This window comes from Mytilus edulis, chromosome 14 (assembly GCF_963676685.1).
Source record: "Mytilus edulis chromosome 14, xbMytEdul2.2, whole genome shotgun sequence".
Classification (NCBI taxonomy): domain Eukaryota; kingdom Metazoa; phylum Mollusca; class Bivalvia; order Mytilida; family Mytilidae; genus Mytilus; species Mytilus edulis.
Window position 1 is genome coordinate 21,084,583 of NC_092357.1, and position 19,575 is coordinate 21,104,157.

At 31.8% G+C, this 19,575-nt stretch overlaps 1 protein-coding gene and 1 long non-coding RNA gene across 2 annotated transcripts; both read right to left on the reverse strand.

The window, feature by feature from the left end:
- Positions 1 to 2,289: 2,289 nt before the first annotated feature.
- On the reverse strand, positions 2,290 to 9,811 carry LOC139504038 (uncharacterized). The gene is made up of 4 exons (XM_071294094.1): positions 9,709 to 9,811; positions 8,589 to 8,821; positions 4,463 to 4,582; positions 2,290 to 2,396 (listed from the first exon to the last, which is right to left on the reverse strand). Exons 1-4 carry the CDS (start codon positions 9,809 to 9,811, stop codon positions 2,310 to 2,312), a joined length of 543 nt encoding a protein of 180 aa, XP_071150195.1. The 3' UTR covers positions 2,290 to 2,309.
- A 1,951-nt stretch (positions 9,812 to 11,762) lies between these two features.
- Positions 11,763 to 18,779, reverse strand: LOC139502455 (uncharacterized). The gene is made up of 3 exons (XR_011658851.1): positions 18,630 to 18,779; positions 14,266 to 14,335; positions 11,763 to 11,838 (listed from the first exon to the last, which is right to left on the reverse strand). It is a non-coding gene; the product is annotated as an uncharacterized lncRNA (long non-coding RNA).
- Between the last annotated feature and the right edge of the window lie 796 nt (positions 18,780 to 19,575).

Sequence of the window (19,575 nt, forward strand, 5' to 3'; positions counted from 1 at the left end):
CAATGCATTGGATAAAGATAACTACACTTTAAATAAAGATTCTGATGAATTATAAAAAATTCTATGACATGCTTCTTCTGATTGGTAAATAGACCCATACTCGAAATCCAATGATAAAATTTGTTTGCATATGCGTATAATGACTACTGCAGAAACATGAATTTTATCAAATTGGCATGCATTTGAAAATATTTTGCATTAATCTAAAAACACTTTCAACTCTGAAATGATCCACATATTGTTATATAATGACAACGATGTGTTTTATTTGAAATAAATATTAATTCTATTGAATTTATTGGAGTGTTTAATCAAACTTTTCATCTCAAAGTCAACACTATCAAATCCTTTTCTTACTTTAATTATTGTTTGAGCAAATCGGCTGAATTTTGAATTTAATGCATAAAAATTAATAAAATTCATACAGTGAAAATGCACCGCATATACAATACTAATGAATCGCTCTACAGTGAAAATGAAAGTAAAGTATCATTATTCAACAGTAAACATGACTCGCATAAAGATAGCATGATAGTGGAATTCAATACAATATGGACAAACTGAATAACAAAAGCTATTCTACGTCATACAACATTAATACTTGTGTTGTAATGAATATTTTTTTTGCAACTACGTCTTTCCTGCTAGTTTTTAATCACCTGCACGATTTGTTTGTATAACGTCCTAAATATTCACCTATTTCGGTATATATTTCACGTATGGATGGCTCTCGGCGCGATAAAAACCCGTTCCCATCTCTTATTTTGTATAACTTGTATTATTTATTACTAAATATAATACATGTGAACAATTTTCTTTATTTTATTCTAAAATCATATTTTTTTCGTCTGTTTATTTACCATTCTACATCAGAAATGCATGGCATATACAGTGAAAATGGTATTTTAGGATCCGCACTTTACATACACTGATATTGCATCCACATATTGAATCTGTAAATTACACACAAGATAATATTTTGCCGTGGAATCTGTTGTCTGCTTGAAAAAGTTTTAGTTTTAAAGGACAAACATGCTGCAAAATTTGGAATCCAACGGAAAAAGTTGTCAAACGATTATAGACATTTTTGTATTTTGATAATATTTATTTAATCTAAAATTACTAAAAAAAATCTAGCTTGGAGAAAATATGCTACAATGATTGCTTTTCATGCAATTTTCGTTTTACTTAAGAATTACTAGATTTGTAAATAGAAAGAATTTTTTTTTGTTACCTTTTGAAAATACATACTGTTTACAGACCTTTCCATTTATATATATTTTCCACAAAACTGGTTCAACCAGTAATTGTTGACCTGTGTTCGGATATACACAAGACATTTTTTCTTGATCCTAGATAAGTTAGTTGTTTGATATAATATATTTACTGAGTGTGTTTTATTAAAAAAAAATGGTTGAAAGATACCAGAGGGACATTCAAACTCAAAAACAAACTTACAACGCCATGGCTAAATACGAAAAAAACAAAGACAAACAATAGTTCACAAAACACAGAAAAATATGGTCTGAGCAACAGCAATCCTACTAAATACTGGGGTAATCTCATGTGCTCCGGAAGGGTAATCTGATCCTGTGTTTATGTGGCACCCGTCTTGTTGCTCATGGCAATAGAAACCAGGCAATTATTTTTGATCGGTAGGTCACATTCGGGAAAAGGAGACGGGAAATTAGTAACGATATTTTGAACATATCCGTTATATCTGTGAAACCGATATCCTATAACGCTCAACCTACTCGTGAAAGCGTCCATCAAACTTACAAAGGAATGATATCAACTTCAACACTTTGAATTGTTAGCTTCCTTGTGAACAGCAACCATCTACCAAAGAAACCATGATAGAAAATACAAGCCCTTAGATACTCTGTATATATTATGTTGGCTGCTTGTATTTTGCTACATAGAAAATGAAAGTTAACAACTGATTTCTGTTTCCAACCGACCCTCATTGTCAAGTTTTAAGTCAAGATAGCGGAAATTTTAGTAAAAAGGATACTGCTGACTCCTTTTTCTATCTTTCTAAGCAATTCCTATTTTATTGTACCCATGGGAATGTCGTTTGTTTCTTTAAAAACACGTCCTCAAAACATAATGATGTTACAATGTCATGAAAATTTCGCCGAGTCTGAATTGATATGTGGAGTACTACATTCGTTATCAGAGAGTTCATTATATATGAGCACTGTTATTCCCGCTATTTATTCAAAAGGTATTCTGAAATGCATAACCGAGAACAATACAATCGTTTCTTATACAATAAACGTGAACGTATGTACTACTTTGCTTTTATTCTAAGTCCATGTTAACACATGTACCCTCTCGATGCCATTTGAATTCACATAAACCACTGGAGTTGTATCACATTTTTGATAGAAATACTGTCAAATAAAAAAACATATGGTTAAAGTAGAAACCAGAATATAAGATTTTCAATTGTTTAATTTATTGATCTTTCAAGGTAAAAGTCCTCTCCATTTTTTTTCTTTGACGAAGATAATTTTCATCTATGGTTATTTAGTGAAGCGCTGTGTGAAACGGGGTTGCCACCAAGTAGGAATTCTTTCACTGTTTATTTCTTTAGATCTTTAACATGAGCTGTTTTATCAAAAGCTCGTCAATAAAATGGGAGGTGCGTGTCACATTTTAAAACATACTTTTAACATCTGTAATTGCGTATCACATCCATACCACATGAGTCCACTTACCCCGATAAAATAGATTGAATTAAACAACAATACAAAGACAATGGTTAGATATTGATTATGGTGTAAAGTTTACATATTACATATAATGATGTTCAATTATTCTCCATTTATACTAGTAGTTCTTACAACTGTTGTTTTTTTCTGACGAAAAGTATGACAAGTCAGTACCCTATCTTTTCGAATAAAACATCTTTTATTCGGATTTGATGTGATATATTTTTTTAAACCCCATCATCTATACATGTTTTATCAACATTTGCATTTGAAATAAAGATATTTGATTTTGTTTAAGGATGTACGAATTAAAAAAATCTAGAATTTAAAAATGATGCATAGGTCAGGAGAGCATTATTTAAGAAACAAATAAGTTTAAAATATCGTAGGTTATGGAACTCCTTTTAACAGTATTTGACTTTTTTTAAATGGCGGGAAAAGGCTGACTCAAACTTTAAACTTGAATCAAGCATTGACATTATTTGGGTTTCAAAACGTATGTAAAAAAAATCTAGAATCTGATTAAATTTTGGTAATGACATTGCATGAGCTATTGAAGTCTTCTATTAAAGGAAAGGCGGGTGATAATTGTTTACCCTGTCCCAAGTCAGGAATATGACAGTAGTTATTCATTTGTTTGATGTGTTTAAGCCTTTGATTTTGCCATTTTATAAGAGACTTTCCGTTTTGAATTTTCTCCTAAATTCAGTATTTTTGTGATTTTATTTTTTACCCTATATAGTATGAAAAACTCAAGGAGTACGGAAATTTGACAAGCATTCCTAATCCTGAACGAAAACATTCTTAAACTACTGTAGAAATTATTTATTGTTTAGCTGGAGCTGAATAAGTTACATTTCGATAGTATATATTATGTTCCGAAAATCTAAGTCTTATTTTTAAAAGCAGCTATATTTAGAATTAAATGAATAGACCACTTCCGAGTTTGTAGGTCACCGGAAAACAACGCGTCAATTATGAACGCCTTAATGACGTCATTTGTCAGATAGAGGGTTCGCCCATATCCCTGCACTGGTAACGTTCATCAAGAGTCTTAGTGATCGTCATCGTGCAGGATTAACTAGAAATACAGTTTATTCTGTGCAATATAGCATGATCGCTTTCCAACCACTTGCTCAACATGGGAACAGAAGTGACGATGCCTCGCAAGAATGATGTTCACTAAAACCAAGTTTTTGGCGGAAATGCATCGAACTCGAATGTTTTCAATGAGGAGCAAAAATACAAAAGTTTTTAAATATAAACAAAAAGTAAGTTTGCCAAATAATACACTTTTTCCGTGCATTATTTGTTTGCTCAGTGTTCCAAGCCGCATTTTGACTTAATGAGGAATTATTATTATAGATAAAGCAAGGTGCTTTGGATTTTTTCTGTGATTGTAAATTGTTTGTCAGCTCGATGAATCGAAACACAAAGCAAATGGTTATCAAGAGAGATAACTATATATTTTCATCATTTTTTTTCGGTGAATATATTCGTTCTTTATATGGGATTCAAGCGTCACTGACAAGTCTGTTTGTAGAAAATCTTTCGTCTGGCGTACACACTTATAAACCTGGTATATCTGATGAGCTATTTTAATATTCTTATTTTCGCTTAAATTGATATAATGTATTATCTTATTTACATGTATTTGTTTCCAAACAATATGTAACTTGTTGTACATTTTGATTTAATATTTAACTGTTGAAAATTACGTTTTGTGTAACAATGTAATAACCTACCCGTATTTCACTTCCGCTACATGATATAAGTATGCCTGCAAGTCTAACATTATCCTGATGGTAAAATATTGGCGTATATGGTTTTGCTGATTCTGAGCATGTGCCATCCCTAAAAAGAACCTGGTAATAGTAAAAGTATATAATTGACATTTTTTAATCATGTTTATTGAAAAAAGCACAAAAACAATAAGACATTTATAAAGTAGATAAACATATACATCATTTTAAAATCATTCAAACTTTAATGTCCAACTTGATTGAAACATTAAGGTGAAAAGTGAAATAACGAAAATACTGAACTCTACGGTTAATTCGAAACTGAAAGCCCCTCATCAAATGGCAAAATCTAAATAAATTGAGAATGGAAATAGGAAATATGTCATATTCATATAATCATAGTACCATATAAGATCGTATGAAAATAAAGATACTACACATAGTGTACCGAAAAATTAACGGAAATAATTGCTAGCATGTTCTACAATTATTGATTAATTAAATCTATACTATTAAACGAGAACACCTCATTTTGGGTGTCGCTTCTCTTCTTTCCACAATAAATTAATCAACACGCCTCTGTGTCCTATAGGTACAGTGCATAGTCACATTTGTCATCCATTTATATGATTATTCAGATTGAGTTATTTTGGGAGAAAAACGAGAAAAAAGGCATCCGGATATTGTCCCGTCATTGGACGAAATTTTAAGTCAGATTAGACTTCCGGTTTGCGTTTTTCTGTATACTTTGAACATACATATACTACAAATAAAGTGTATTTAAATTCTATCTGCTATCATTTTCAAGTTTACTATCCACTGCGGTCACAGAGTTTATTAAATGGAGAGGGTCTGCATACTATATCAATTGACCACCATAAATCGATTAGTAATCAAACGAGAAAACTAGCGGCCATACTTATGTACAAAAAATGAACGAAAAACAAATATGTAACACATAAACAAACGAAAACCACTGAATTACAGGTTCCTTACTTAAATGTTCATAACATACTAAATGTATGTTCATATTGAAATTGATAGAAAACCAAAAAATTGGGAATTTTGGAAATGAAGGAGGAGAGATAAAAAAAAACATTAACCAATAACCAATAACCTATGAATCATGATACATTTGCTAAAATTCTCCAGTCATTCAATATTTTACAAAATTCTTCCAACAACACTTTACATACTTTATACTACGCTCTGAATGCCCGCGATTTCGCGGGTGTGTTCTAGTGTATTATATGTTACTATCTATGAAAAGAGAGACAGCATTGACTTCATAAGAAATTCCCTGTCCCAAGTCAGGAATATGAAAGTTGTTATCCATTTGTTTGATGTGTTTGAGCTTTTGATTTTGCCATTTGCTTATGGCTTTCCGTTTAAAAAAAATCTCGAAGTTTGGTATATTCATTATAATAATATCACTTTTTACTGTTTCTGGTGCTTTTTTACTGTATACCTAAGGATCAATTTGAATACAAGTTTATTGCAAATGTTGGATGTTAGTTGAATATAAGTAGAACATTGTTTGTTTTGTTTTAAAAAAATGTATCTTAAGGTGTCACCTAACACTACAGGGAGATAACTCTGTTAAAATCAGTTAAACATTTTAATCACGTTGTTTTGTTCAGGAAATATTCATGATATTATGTTTTCAATGATCAAAATCACTGTTTGTCAAACTGCTATATATCAAATGAAATTTTCCGAAAAAGGGTTTGGTTCAAGTTTTTTGAAATTTTAGAGTTTTGTCAAAGGATCAAAGTTGATCTTTTGTCAAAGTATTATGAAAATTTAAAGAGTCAAATCATTTTTAGTCAGGGTGTTTGGTTCCACCTTTAAAACTCTTCTTATGAAACTTTATTTATTTCGTCCCTCTTTTATTTGTAAATTTGACCCGACATTTAAAATTCGTCATCATGATCATAACGAATGAAGAAATAAAATGCTGCATCCAAACTAATTAAACCTAAAAACAAACAAAAAACCACCTGATTTCGATTTGATATTGATTTGAAATTAACTATTTACAAACATTTGAATTTTTCAAAATGCTTAGCATTTTCTACCTAAAGAAATGATTATCTTAGGCTGTACTTGGCAAAACTTGTAAAATCTTGTGTATATGAGACGCACACTGTTAATCCTAGTATCTATGTTGATTTTTGTTCACAAACAATAATTTCGCCTTTACGCAGTTTGCCACTTAATCCAAGGGTCTTATTGTTGGTACAGTGTAACTTTTCAAACCGACTAACTAGGGGACTTGGAGAAAATGTCGGATTCAGCAGGGTGTCGGAATACTCAGGTTTTTTCTGCAAGGGTGGACATATTTTGGGACCATGAAAATGTGTCGGTTTAAGCAGGATGTTGGAATATTCAGGTATCTGACTAGGCAGGTTACACTGCAAAAGGAATCCACATATATCTTATATTCAATTTATTGGTTGTTACTATCATGATTATAGTAAAGTAGAATGATTAGTTTTATTTTGTCATATTATTTTGTTTATTTTATATTTTATTCTGTTTGCACCGCAGCAGAATTTCTAGTAGTAAGTCTTGCGTGTTTAATACAATTATGGTAAAATACAACTATTGAGAGTACTGTGATAAAGATTGATTTAAGAAAACGACTTGTATTCATTCAAAAAATATGAATTTCGCTATCACAAATCATGTATAGCATCGGAACTAAACACATTTATTTAAAAACCAGTTGTTGGCATGACACGGGTTATGTTCTTCTTATATATGTTATGATGGTATGATACTAAACCCCTCACGGGACGGATTGTGCCTGATATTCATATGATGAAGACATAATCTTTCAATCAGTTTAATTGAAGTCTGGAGCTGGCATGTCAGTTAACTGCTAGTAGTCTGATGTTATTTATGTAATATTGTCATTTTGTTTATTTTCTTTGGTTACATCTTCTGACATCAGACTCGGACTTCTCTTGAACTGAATTTTAATGTGCGTATTGTTATGCGTTTACTTTTCTGCATTGGCTAGAGGTATAGGAGGAGGGTTGAGATTTTTGCGCCTGTCCCAAGTCAGGAGCCTCTGGCCTTTGTTAGTCTTGTATTATTTTTAATTTTAGTTTCTTGTGTACAATTTGGAGTTTAGTATGGCGTTCATTATCACTGAACTAGTATATATATTTGTTTAGGGGCCAGCTGAAGGACGCCTCCGGGTGCTGGAATTTCTCGCTGCATTGAAGACCTGTTGGTGACCTTCTGCTGTTGTCTTCTCTATGGTCGGGTTGTTTTCTCTTTGACACATTACCTATTTCCATTCTCAATTATACCTAAGACTTGTTTAAGGTAGCACAATACAAAGATTTTTTTACTTCCAATCACTAACCTTTGAAATGCTGTAACTTTCTTTTAAATGCATAGAAAATAATAAAAGAGGTATATATAAAGAGATAAAAGATCAATCTTTTAAATGGATGCAATATTTTTATTATGCAATCATTATGTAATCAATTATTATGTAATTAGTGGCAAAATATGGGTAAGTTCACTTCAATGAATTTAGCTCTATCATCTCTTTAACTATACAGAAAATTTTAACGAAATCTTAATCAACACATTATGGGCTTCAAAAGCGTGTCTCAGATTGTCTCTATAGTATTCCATTCTCTCATAAATCTCTAATTAGTGTAAACATCCTAACCACATAAACGAAGATAATGGTTAATTAGGTGTAAAATTTGTTCTATTCATTCTATCTGAAATCTGAGACACCCTTTTGTAGATAATTGCCATAGGAACAACATATAATAAAATCAACCCTCTAGGGATACTTATGCAGAAGCTAATTACATTTGAAAGTGGAAATTTGGTGAAAAATATTTTAGACACAGTTAACATTATAATTGGTTACATAATTGTTGCATAATACTAACATTGCATTAAGGTGAAAGAAAAATCTGTTAGCTATCCAAAACTACCACTTTTATAAATTTTCAAGCATTTTTAAGAAAGTTACAGCGTTTTAAAACTTGGGAGTTGGAGTTATAAAATCTTTGTATTGTGCTACCTTAAGATTGTAAAACTTACTACTTTTCATTTTACCGATAATTTGCAATTTTGTTTAATACATGTGGAATACCTGTTCTCCCTCGATCCACCTAGCACTCTCAGGAGCGTTGCACAGTGTCATAACTAGAGCATCGTTACCATGGCGGCCCTTGCCATTCAGACATGTTGTAGCATTCACATTCTCGACAAACTGGTTTCTGGCAACAGCGTCAAAAATTGCAACAATGTCACATGTACTAGAATGTGGTTTACTTGTGGTTATAGGTGAACCAGTCACGACTGGTAACGGTGCATTCGTGTGAACTTAAATACAAAGGGTGTAAATAAAGTATGTAAAAAGATTAATAAGTTAGCCCATTTTTATTGTATAAATTACGTCTACAGTAGGTCACCGATATTTATATCTCGTTGACTGATAAAGGTAACGGACACAAACTGAGCATGACCACAAAACGAAGCAATACCTGGCGCAACGATAGTTTTAGCGTCTCATGCTATGCCTGCATCATCATGCACATTCACAATCAGTCAAAATGTTACAATCGGGATAAGGACACAATCAGTACATTTACAGATCAGACGTCTTTGAATGTGGTTGTTAAACTTGATAGATGCTTTTGTGTGCTTCTTTGTTAAATATTTTTTTTTTGGTTGTCTAATTGAGATTGGGACACGGTGATGACTGCAGTACCCTTATTATAACAGTTTTAAATATTATGTCTGTTTTGTTCACGCATCGTTGTAAATGAAATGGAATTTGATGCGATTGTCATACAAGTGAGAGGTTAAGTGCTATAAAACAAGATTCAATCCACCATTTTCTACATTTGAAAATGCCTGTACCAAGTCAGGAATATGACAGTTGTTGTCCATTCGTTTTATGTGTTTTATCATTTGATTTTGCCATTTGATTAGGGACTTTCCGTTTTGAATTTTCCTCGGAGTTCAGTATTGTTATTTTACTTTTTTCTATGTATGTTGAATTGTCGTTTGTTTCTGTTGCACTTCAGTGTTCTATTGTTTCGTTGTTTTCCTCTTATAGTTGATGTGTTTCCCTAGGTTTTGTTTGTAACCGGATAATGGTTACACGCCTCTTTGTTTTAAAGATTTATTAATAATCAATTGTACAATAGTCATTATCAATTAATTAAAGAATATTGTATCTTGTTTAAAGTCTGAATAAAACTTACCATCGCATTGAATATGACAGTGTCTGCAGTGTTCACATCCTGAAAAGGGGAGAAAATTAGTAAATAGGAATGTCTTTAGTTCCTCCACAAATATTAACTTCATTATGAAAGTCTTTTAGCTGTACATTTGTGGATTGAGACTTAGACAGAAAACATCTATCTACTGAAAAAAACATCAGATATACCAGTCGTATAATTTGGTACGCCAACCGCGAGGGTCGTCCATTTATTACTCAATATGACAATTGAGAGTGGATAAAGTTAAAGTTATGTATATGTATTTAGTTTATGAAATGATTTACTCATAAGTGATAAACATCATTGCCCACAATGTATACACGATAATGAAACTTACGCATTTATAACGGGCATAACATTTGAATCTGGTTTTGAGAATTCACATTTACTTCAATAAATAAACAAAAAAAATGATTGATTGTTGTATGATAAGATATAGAGTAAATACTATTCATGTTATTATCAACACGGAAACAGAAAGTTAAACAAATCTTGTTTTTGCCTCATCTAGGAAAAACGGGGTTTATAAAAGTTATAATTATAAAACCTACGAATATCCCGAAATATAGAAATTAACCGAAAATCCTAAAAAGTAAAAAAAACAAAAATTCCGAACTCCAAGGCAAATTCAAACGGACAGTTCCAAAATAAAAGTTCGTTTTTTTACTTTAATGTCTGTTTGTTTTTTCACACTGTTGTCACTATAAAGAAATTTTATACGACGACTGCAATACAAGTGAGAGGTTTAGCTAGCTATAAAACACGTCTACTCCATCATTTGCTTTATCAGAAAATGTCTGTTTTAAGTTAGGAATATGACAGTTGTTTTCCATTCGTTTGATGTGTTTGCACTTTTCATTTTGCCATTTCATTAGGGACTTTCCGTTATGAATTTTTCTCAGAGTTCGATATTTTTGTTTTGCACTTTATACCTGTATGATGTTAATGTTTAAGATTAGTATGTTTGCAATAGTAGATACACATAACAAAATGATGCTCATGTTTACAAAGGCAGACAAATATACAATTTGAGTGTTGTCCTTGGTTCTTTTCCGTTTAATTTGTTTTAGTAGATTGTTTGTTTTGTTATAAATTTTGGCGTTGATATTTTCATTAGATTTTTTTGTTCATGTTGGAGCCTTTAATAGGTGACTACATGGATAAGGCTTTTCTTATCGTTAAAGGCCATACGATTGGATATGATTGCGTGCGTCAACTTATTCGAATTCTAGTGGATAGTTGTCTCATTGACACTCGTATCACATCTCCTTATTTGTATACAGAATGATGGTCATGGTTACAGAGACAGATATTATTTTGACTGATGTTCATAGAACCTGTATGATGTTCGGGTTACCGATGTCAGATAAACGTGTCTAAATTATGTATTTATTAACTATCAATATCACATTGGTTTATTGTTATATTGGGAACATATGTTCATGTTTAGAATAATATTTAAATTATTTTAGCATAACAATAGGTCACCTTGACTAAGTTAAGAGTTTAAATATTTTTATATGATAGCACGGACTACTTATTCTCGGTATAAGTAAACTCATCATCAATACCAAGATTATTTTTTTTTTGTATTTGCGCCAGTCGCGCTTTAGTTTACATTGAAAATATCTATTCATAGTTTGCCCATTCGAAGCTCAGTCTTGGTGCAGTAAGGTTTACCCCGTTCTATCCCATCCTGTGAATTTTTCTGTATTATTTTTAATTATTAAAAACGCCATTTTCTGCAGATCTTGAAAGAACATTATGTAAATATTGTTTTATGATATGAAAAAGTTATGCTTCAATATTTTTCTTTGTAGATATGTTCGTATGCTGCAGCAGACTTAGTGTGCGGGCAAATTTATTGATGACAGTTGTATTATTGAAAAAATAAAACGTTGCTGCACTCGTCTAGACGAGCTGTTTCCCATAGTTATGTTTTGAGTTTTTGTTCATTAATACTTTATTTGCGTTTTAGGCTACTAGTAAAAAAATAAGTGCAATTATGTTCCTGTTTACAACGGCAGATAAACATACCTATTGATGAATAATGGTGATGATTACATTTGCAGTGATAACAAGTTCGCCATGTATCCGATCCTTTTGAACAGTCTAAATAAAATAAAAATGTGTCATTTCGTTAGATATTGGTTTAGGTTGACAATAATAAATACTGATGGGTGTAAGCCGAAAGAGTATCACACATAAACATATACTCTATTCAAATCCTTTTCAAATTCTAATATGACTTAGAAAGTTTAATAAAAATAAGATGTTCACATGGACTACTATTTACAAACAATCAGTTGGCCTATGTCAGAAAAAAACAAAAAGTTATGTCTACAAAATGATGTACATGAGGAAACAATGTCTGCACATGGTGAACGCTTTCATAACATATATAGATATAAGAAGATGAGGTATGAGTGCTAATGAGACAACTCTCCATCCAAGTCACTATTTATAAAAGTAAACTATTATAGGTAAAAGTACGGTCTTCGACACAGAGTCATGGCTCACACCGAACAGCAAGCTATAAAGGGCCCCAAAATTACTATTGTAAAACCATTCAAACAGGAAAACTAACGGTCTAATCTATATAAAAACGAGAAACGAGAAACACTATTTCAACATAGTATAAATAAATTAAAGGTTTGAATGCAAACTATGTCAAAACCACGAAATCAGATATCCTCGAATATACAAGATAAGTAAGCTTGACCAAATTGGTATCAAAAAATAATTGAATCAATAGTTTATTCAAAATGTTCAATTACATTAAAGACACAAATTGATATAACTATAATATTTAATATACTAGTTATGCAATACTTAATTAACTAGAACTGTTTTTTATGGCCATCATGTTTTATACATATTATATTATTTTATTTATTTGAAATAGATTTGATGTACATAGACAGATTGTGCTTTGTCTTATTAGGTGTGCCCTGGATTGCACTTGATAATTTATCACCGAGTTCATTTATAAGATTTTAGTTTAAAGTCATAAGAAACCTCAAATTAAAAAAAATATGCATATGTTTTTTATAACTAAATGGATAGTTTTCATTATACAACTTATGTACATATACTTTTTCTGAGGAAAATTCTTTAATTTGTCAACATTTAGAAGAAGTTTACTTATTTTTAATTGCTTCCTTCCAGGAAGCAATTCGCCGACATATTTTCCGTATGCATAGTGACCTGAGCGTACCCTCCTCGTAAAAATCCGGTGATCGCGATACGCATGGATCTTTCATTAAAATAAACAAGTATCTGATTGTACATGTTAAACACGTGCTCAATACCCATGCTTTTTGTTATTTATTTACTATAAGGTGACAATCGGTAAACTTCGGCTTCAAAACACGGCATTTAATAAGCAGCCATATTTGTTAAATCATAATGGACAGAGAGAAAAAAAAATTGACGATTATAAGATATATTTGCGTAAAAAATGAGAAACTCGTGCACAGAGGACTAAGTTTATGAAATTTACATTCATTGGTTCAAGAATTGGATAAACATTATTTTTCACCACTCACGTACACGATTTATTTGTTTTACAGTTTGATCAAGAAGAAATGCCGACATAGCTAGATATTACAGTTAATTATCTAATTACTTACACAATTCTATAATAATATTCTTGTAATTGCAATGCAATACATCAAATTACATAATAACAAACCTGATCTTGAACTTTATAACTTTTTTAGAAATATGCTTGTGATGTCACTTTTTTGGCGTTTATCCGGTCGTGTGAAAGGGAATGCGTGGTTCTGTTGTGCTGTTTTTATGTGTTGTCTTAGGTTGTTTTACGTGTTCGTTTTTGCTCTGTGGTTAACATGTCGAAATGCACTATTGTTTATTTGTATATTTCTCTGTCCTCAATGTTCATGCAGTTGTATGTACTGTGTTCTTGTCATGCAATGTTGTCATTTTAGTGTTGTATTTAACATTATCATAACAGCGCGAGGTTTGGCTAGCCACAAAACCAGGTTCAATCCATCATTTTTTTCTTAAAATGTCCTGTACCAAGTCCAGAAAATGGCCGTTGTTATCTAATAGTTCGTTTCTGTGTGTGTGTGTTGCATTTTCGTTTGTTTTTTGTTGCACTTCAGTGTTGCAGTTGTTTCGTTGTTTTCCTATAAAAGTTGATGTGTTTCCCTCGGTTTTAGTTTGTAACTCGGATTTGTTTTCTCTCATTCGATGTATGACTTCCGAACAGCGGTATCTTAGTGTTACCTTAATTTGCCAAGTTCTTGTTTTCATTGACTGCCCTACAAATCATATAACAGATCGGAGTCCTGTCGAAATATAGTCCTTGAAATGTGGCATCTATGTTTTTTCTCATACCAAAATCATGTGATATATATAGAGATACTTTTTTTATGCATGACATTGATCATCACACAGAGATTTATTATCTTTTAGGATAGATTGATTTTCTACGTTTTAGAGGATAGATGAGATAAATGTGTCTTTTCGTGTTACTTCTAAAATTGTATTAATAAAACGTTGTATTATAGTTACCAAGAAAAAATAGATCTGCTTCTTTCACATGAATGACATATAACAAAGCCAGAAGTACAAATTTTCTCATCTGAAATTGAAATAAAATTACTATGACATAGCAAACGTGTTCTTCCTTCGTTGCTTTATTTTAGGGGCTCTTGTATTGAGGATGATTTGGGAGGGGAAAGTTTTTTTTTTTCTCTCATAACAAAAACAAGGAAAGACGGAAACAAAGTAACATAAAGAGACAAAGAAGTTGATTAGAAATCTTTTATTTTGCTTTATTCTTAATCCTTAGTCAAACTGTAGTTAAAAACAGCCTATCTGAGCATTATGCGACTTGTATTAAAAATTTCACAGCTCAATTTAAACTGACTGTAATGTATGACTTTAATAGAAAATACTTGAAAATTTCATTTTGGGCTACAGGAACATAAACTTTCAATATCAAGATCATTGTTTGCTGATTTTTTCTTGTTTGTTCTACTTCTTTAAAGACTTTCAACAATTTTTGCAATGAATTTAGTAAAAAATCCAAGGTATTGAAGTGTCATGGAATATTGACCCCCCTTTTTTTCATCTGGTGTCAGTAAAGTACTACAAATTGATCAAAAGTGCAGTCATGGTCATTTAACTGTGTTTATTTACATCAGTTAATAAAATTTAAGATAAAAAAAAATCATTTAGAATAATAAATGGTGCTTTTGTGAGTTTCTGCAGTGCTTACACTAGGCTATGCTATCTGTCAAGTACATAGTATGACGCAATGCTATAAGGGCTAAAAATCAAATAATTTCATTAAATCTGCATGACAAAATTTTGTTGGGGGTAGTAAACAACTTATGTTTCAATGTTTAACACCACAGAATAACTTTCTGTTCATTTATAACATTATTTAGGACATTTTTTATATAAAAGCATATTGTCAGGATGGGAAAAGCTAAAAATAGCACAAACTCAAGTTTTAGGCTCTAAATTTGCAATATGTGACATTTTGCCCCCCAAAAGATTGAAATGTGGCTACTATTATCTCAAATGATCAGTTAAGACAAAAAAAAAACAATTGTTTTCTGATTTTGATGTTTCACCGCATTTTGCTTAAAGGTGTCATACCACCAATTAAAAGTCCCTATCTGTTCAACCAAATTTTGCAATTTTCACAGCTTTCTAAATATTTTACCTTAAGTTTAACTTCATAGAAACTAGGTATATCCTGAATTGTACAGGTGTCACCTTTCTGCATGCCAATTTTCAACATACGTTCAAAATCATATAAGAAAGCAGAGAGCTTCCGAAAGGAGGTACCACTAAAAATAACCCCTGGTTTTCTTGAAATCTTAAATTAGTATACTATGGAGCGCATTCATCCTCAATTTTTAATGCAAACTCATAGACAGGTAAATTTTGGCTCAAAATGGTCTTAATATATTTCTCTTTCAACAAAACTTTCATTTTTGCAAATTTGTTGGTTAGTTTAGGTGAACAATGACATCAAATGCACTATTTTTTGTCCGAGTAGGCCTACTTTCACATACGTTCTAAATTTGAGGGAGTAATTGGTGGTATGACACCTAAATGTATTTCATATCTTAATGATGTTCGACGCTTGGAGAAAGGGCTTTTTAAAAGGTAGATCTATGTTTGTTAAATTATCTATATATCTATTATAGACTCGAGAAAATCTTTCTGTGATTTACTGTATATACAACTGGTTTTGTTGAATACTTTATGTTACCCTCATGTTGTCCGTTGGCTACTGTTTTGTTGAACACTGTATGCCCTCATGGTGTCTATTTTGGTTATATATAAAACCAAGTTTAATCCACCATTTATTACATAAGGATATGTCTGTACCATGTAAGGAATATTACAGTTGTTTTACATTCGTTTGATGTGTTTGAGCTTTTGATTTTGCCATTCGGAAAGGGACTTTGTGATGTTGCCCTCACGGTGCCTGTTGGCTACTGTTGTTGTATGGTTGGTGTCTCATTGGGGTATTCCCACCATCTCCAAAATCTCACAGTATATTTTATATGTTGTGTACAGTGGAATTATGGTCCTGTGCACATTAAACGTTACGTACTTTAAACCTATTTTTAATTACTTACATGTGATAAACACTGTTTTCACATTAGGGAGCTACCATTTTATTTGTATGGGGGAGGGGATAGAAAAAAAGGAAGGACAGGAGTTTTTAGTACTACAAAAAAGCATGATGAGCAACTTGGCAAAAAATCATGATAAACTAATAAAAAGAAGGCAGGACCGAATAGAGTGAAAAAAAGATGCAGGACAAGGATTACAACTAAAAAAATGCAGGACAAAATTTTCATCCTTGGCAGCTTGATCCCTGTTTGTAAAGTTGGCTGGTTGTGTCTGTTTGGTTTTGTCTACCTATTTTTATTTTTATTTGTCAATACAATGGAACTATAAAAACCAAGCTGTTGTATAAGTGGGAGGTAATTTAGAGTTACATGTATAGTCGCCGTCAGCTGAAATTCGTAGCGGTTATCAGTAAAAATAATCTAAACTATCAATCGCGTTCACTCGAGATATAGTTTTTCACATTCCATTCATAAATCGCAAAAAGAAAAACCACTACTGACCTACCTTTTAAGTGATCGCACTGTAATAATCCTGACCTTCACTTTTTCATAGACGATTTTGAATGGTGGAATCAGCCATTGTTTTTACCGGAAGTGTTTCCGTGGAGTTCAATTTCATAAAATTTGCATAAAGCGCGGGAAAACTTATCACATCAATGAAAGGAACATTTCAGGAAACTGCGTACAGTGACGAATGTCAAATGTGAACAAATGATCCTCATAGAAACGAAGATGGCGGAATTACAATGGGAAATATTCTGGAAAATGTGAAGGTCAGGATTATTACAGTGCGATCACTTAAAAGGTAGGTCAGTAGTGGTTTTTCTTTTTGCGATTTATGAATGGAATGTGAAAAACTATATTCGAGTGAACGCGATTGATAGTTTAGATTATTTTTACCGATAACCGCTACGAATTTCAGCTGACGGCGACTATAGCTATAACACCAGGATTAACCCACTTTTTCTTCAACGATGCCAGTACCAAGTCAGAAATTTGACATCTATTTTATATTCGTTCCAAAGGTTGTTTAAGTCTAACGTTCGATTTTGGTGAGTCTTGTGGACTTCCCCTGTTTTTTTCCTCGATTTGTTTATTTACTTTTAAACATAGAATTGGATCGAATTTTTCCATTGTAACTTCTTTAGGAGATAACTGTTTGAAAACAGTACTTCTGATTGGAGTACTTTGAAATTGAAAACTATTATTTGAAATAAACAGAGGCATAAACAACATAAGCATAAGTGAAATAGATAGGTTGAAATGGTTAGGTTATTTGATTAAACGCAGATTTAATGCATTTTTTTCTCATTTATATGTTTAGTATGACGTCCATTTTCACTGAATTAATACACATTTTTGTTTAGGGGCCAGCTAAAGTCCGCCTCCGGGTGCGGGATTTTCTCGCGGTGTTGAAGACTCAGTGGTGGCCTTCGGCTGTTTTTTTCTCTTTTTTCGGGTTGTTGTCTCTTTGACACATTCCCCCGATTTCAATTCTCTATTTCATTGATTGTGTCATGAATGGTTACCCATATCTTTTCTTTTCAATTACATTTAGTTTACGCGTTTAAGACACCACATCGAGTTTAGCTTAACGTGAATACACCTACAGTTGTGTTCGTGTTTTCGTTTGCATTTATATGATTACTTCCAGCTTTCATTTCTACAGTAGTTGCATATATGTGTTTAAACTTTTCTTAAATCCATCCTACATAAAAACAAAATCGGAGTGATTGCCATTAAGTAAAATTGAGAATGGAAATGGGGAAATTAAGGCTCATTTGGAAGACAATTGACATATAATAGAAGTTAGCAACTATTTTCCCCGTACGGTCTTTAGAAATAAGAAAACCCCATTCAGATAGAAAACCAAAATGCCCAAAATGAGAAATGCAAAACAATTCAAACGACAAAACTGTCTGCCTGAATTGAAAGAATAGATCCGTGGGTTTTTTTTTTGGTTTTTCTTGTTGTCGTTATGGATGTGCATGCATATAATTTGCTTTATTCTATTGATTTTGTTTTGTATTTGGTACATGTATGTGTTTCTTTCTTTGTTTTTCTTTCTAAAGTTAAGTTTTCTTTTTCTTTCTTTGTTTTTCTTTCTTTGTTTTTCTTTCTTTGTTTTTCTTTCTTTCTGAAGTTTGATTTTCTTTTTCTTTCTTTATAACGTTAAGTTTTCTTTCTTTTTCTTTCTTTATAACGTTAAGTTTAGTTTTCTTTTGCTTCATTTTTTATTTTTTTTGTCGTAAAGCAGAGTAAATAAAGAATACCTACTGTAACGGTGAATGAATTAAATCCAATGGATATGTAGTAGTGTTACATGTAACTTTAATCACAAAGTTTGATGACAAAAATAATGGACCAAATTAGCTAAGAACGTGACTACCAGTGTTAGATAAAAGAAATGGTATCACGTTTTGTAGTAAACATTGGGCACAAGTTCATTTTTAATCATTAGGTCAGATCCGTTCATGTTACTGTGTTATTGACCTAAGTAAACATTACAAATAGTTCAATTGAGTTTGCACAAATATCTAAAAACTTGAAAGTGTTAAAGTAATACTGCTGGACGAATCGAATAAAATATAATGGCAATGAGACAGTTGCATATACCATCAAAAGGCATCCAGTTAAAAGCGTTCTGTCTTCCAAACCCGACATATTTTTATTCTAGAAAACTCCAAAACGTCTGAAGTCTTAAATATATGACTAAATAAACAGATGCCTCTGTCTATAAATGTTCGTATTTGAAATACCTATTTACTTATTTGTTCCTTGCTTGTGTCCTTCGTGTACTTTTTTTTCGGTCTGATTGTACTTATCAACTATGGTATCAGAATTGTATTTAAGCTTGTTTAAACGTCAATTATGGATTAGCCAAATAATACATACTACAAAAATAATATACGGTCTTCAACCACTGTCTGGCGTCTTAAATATAATACTTCGAATTCATTAATTTTTGTGGGTACTCATTTTAAGTGGATTGAGGATAACCTGCATTGTCGTGTAATTTGATATCTTGTTTGGTTTTGGCCAAAGTCTGCATATATACTCAATAATATGGACAATGAGACATTACAATTTGTGGTTCGATCACCTTTACCAATGACATCCACGAAAGTTGATATCCAAAGAATAATAATGAAATCATTGTATATCAATTAAGCTATAAATCGTCAGTACTATAACAATGTTATTCAACCGAAACTTTCTAAAT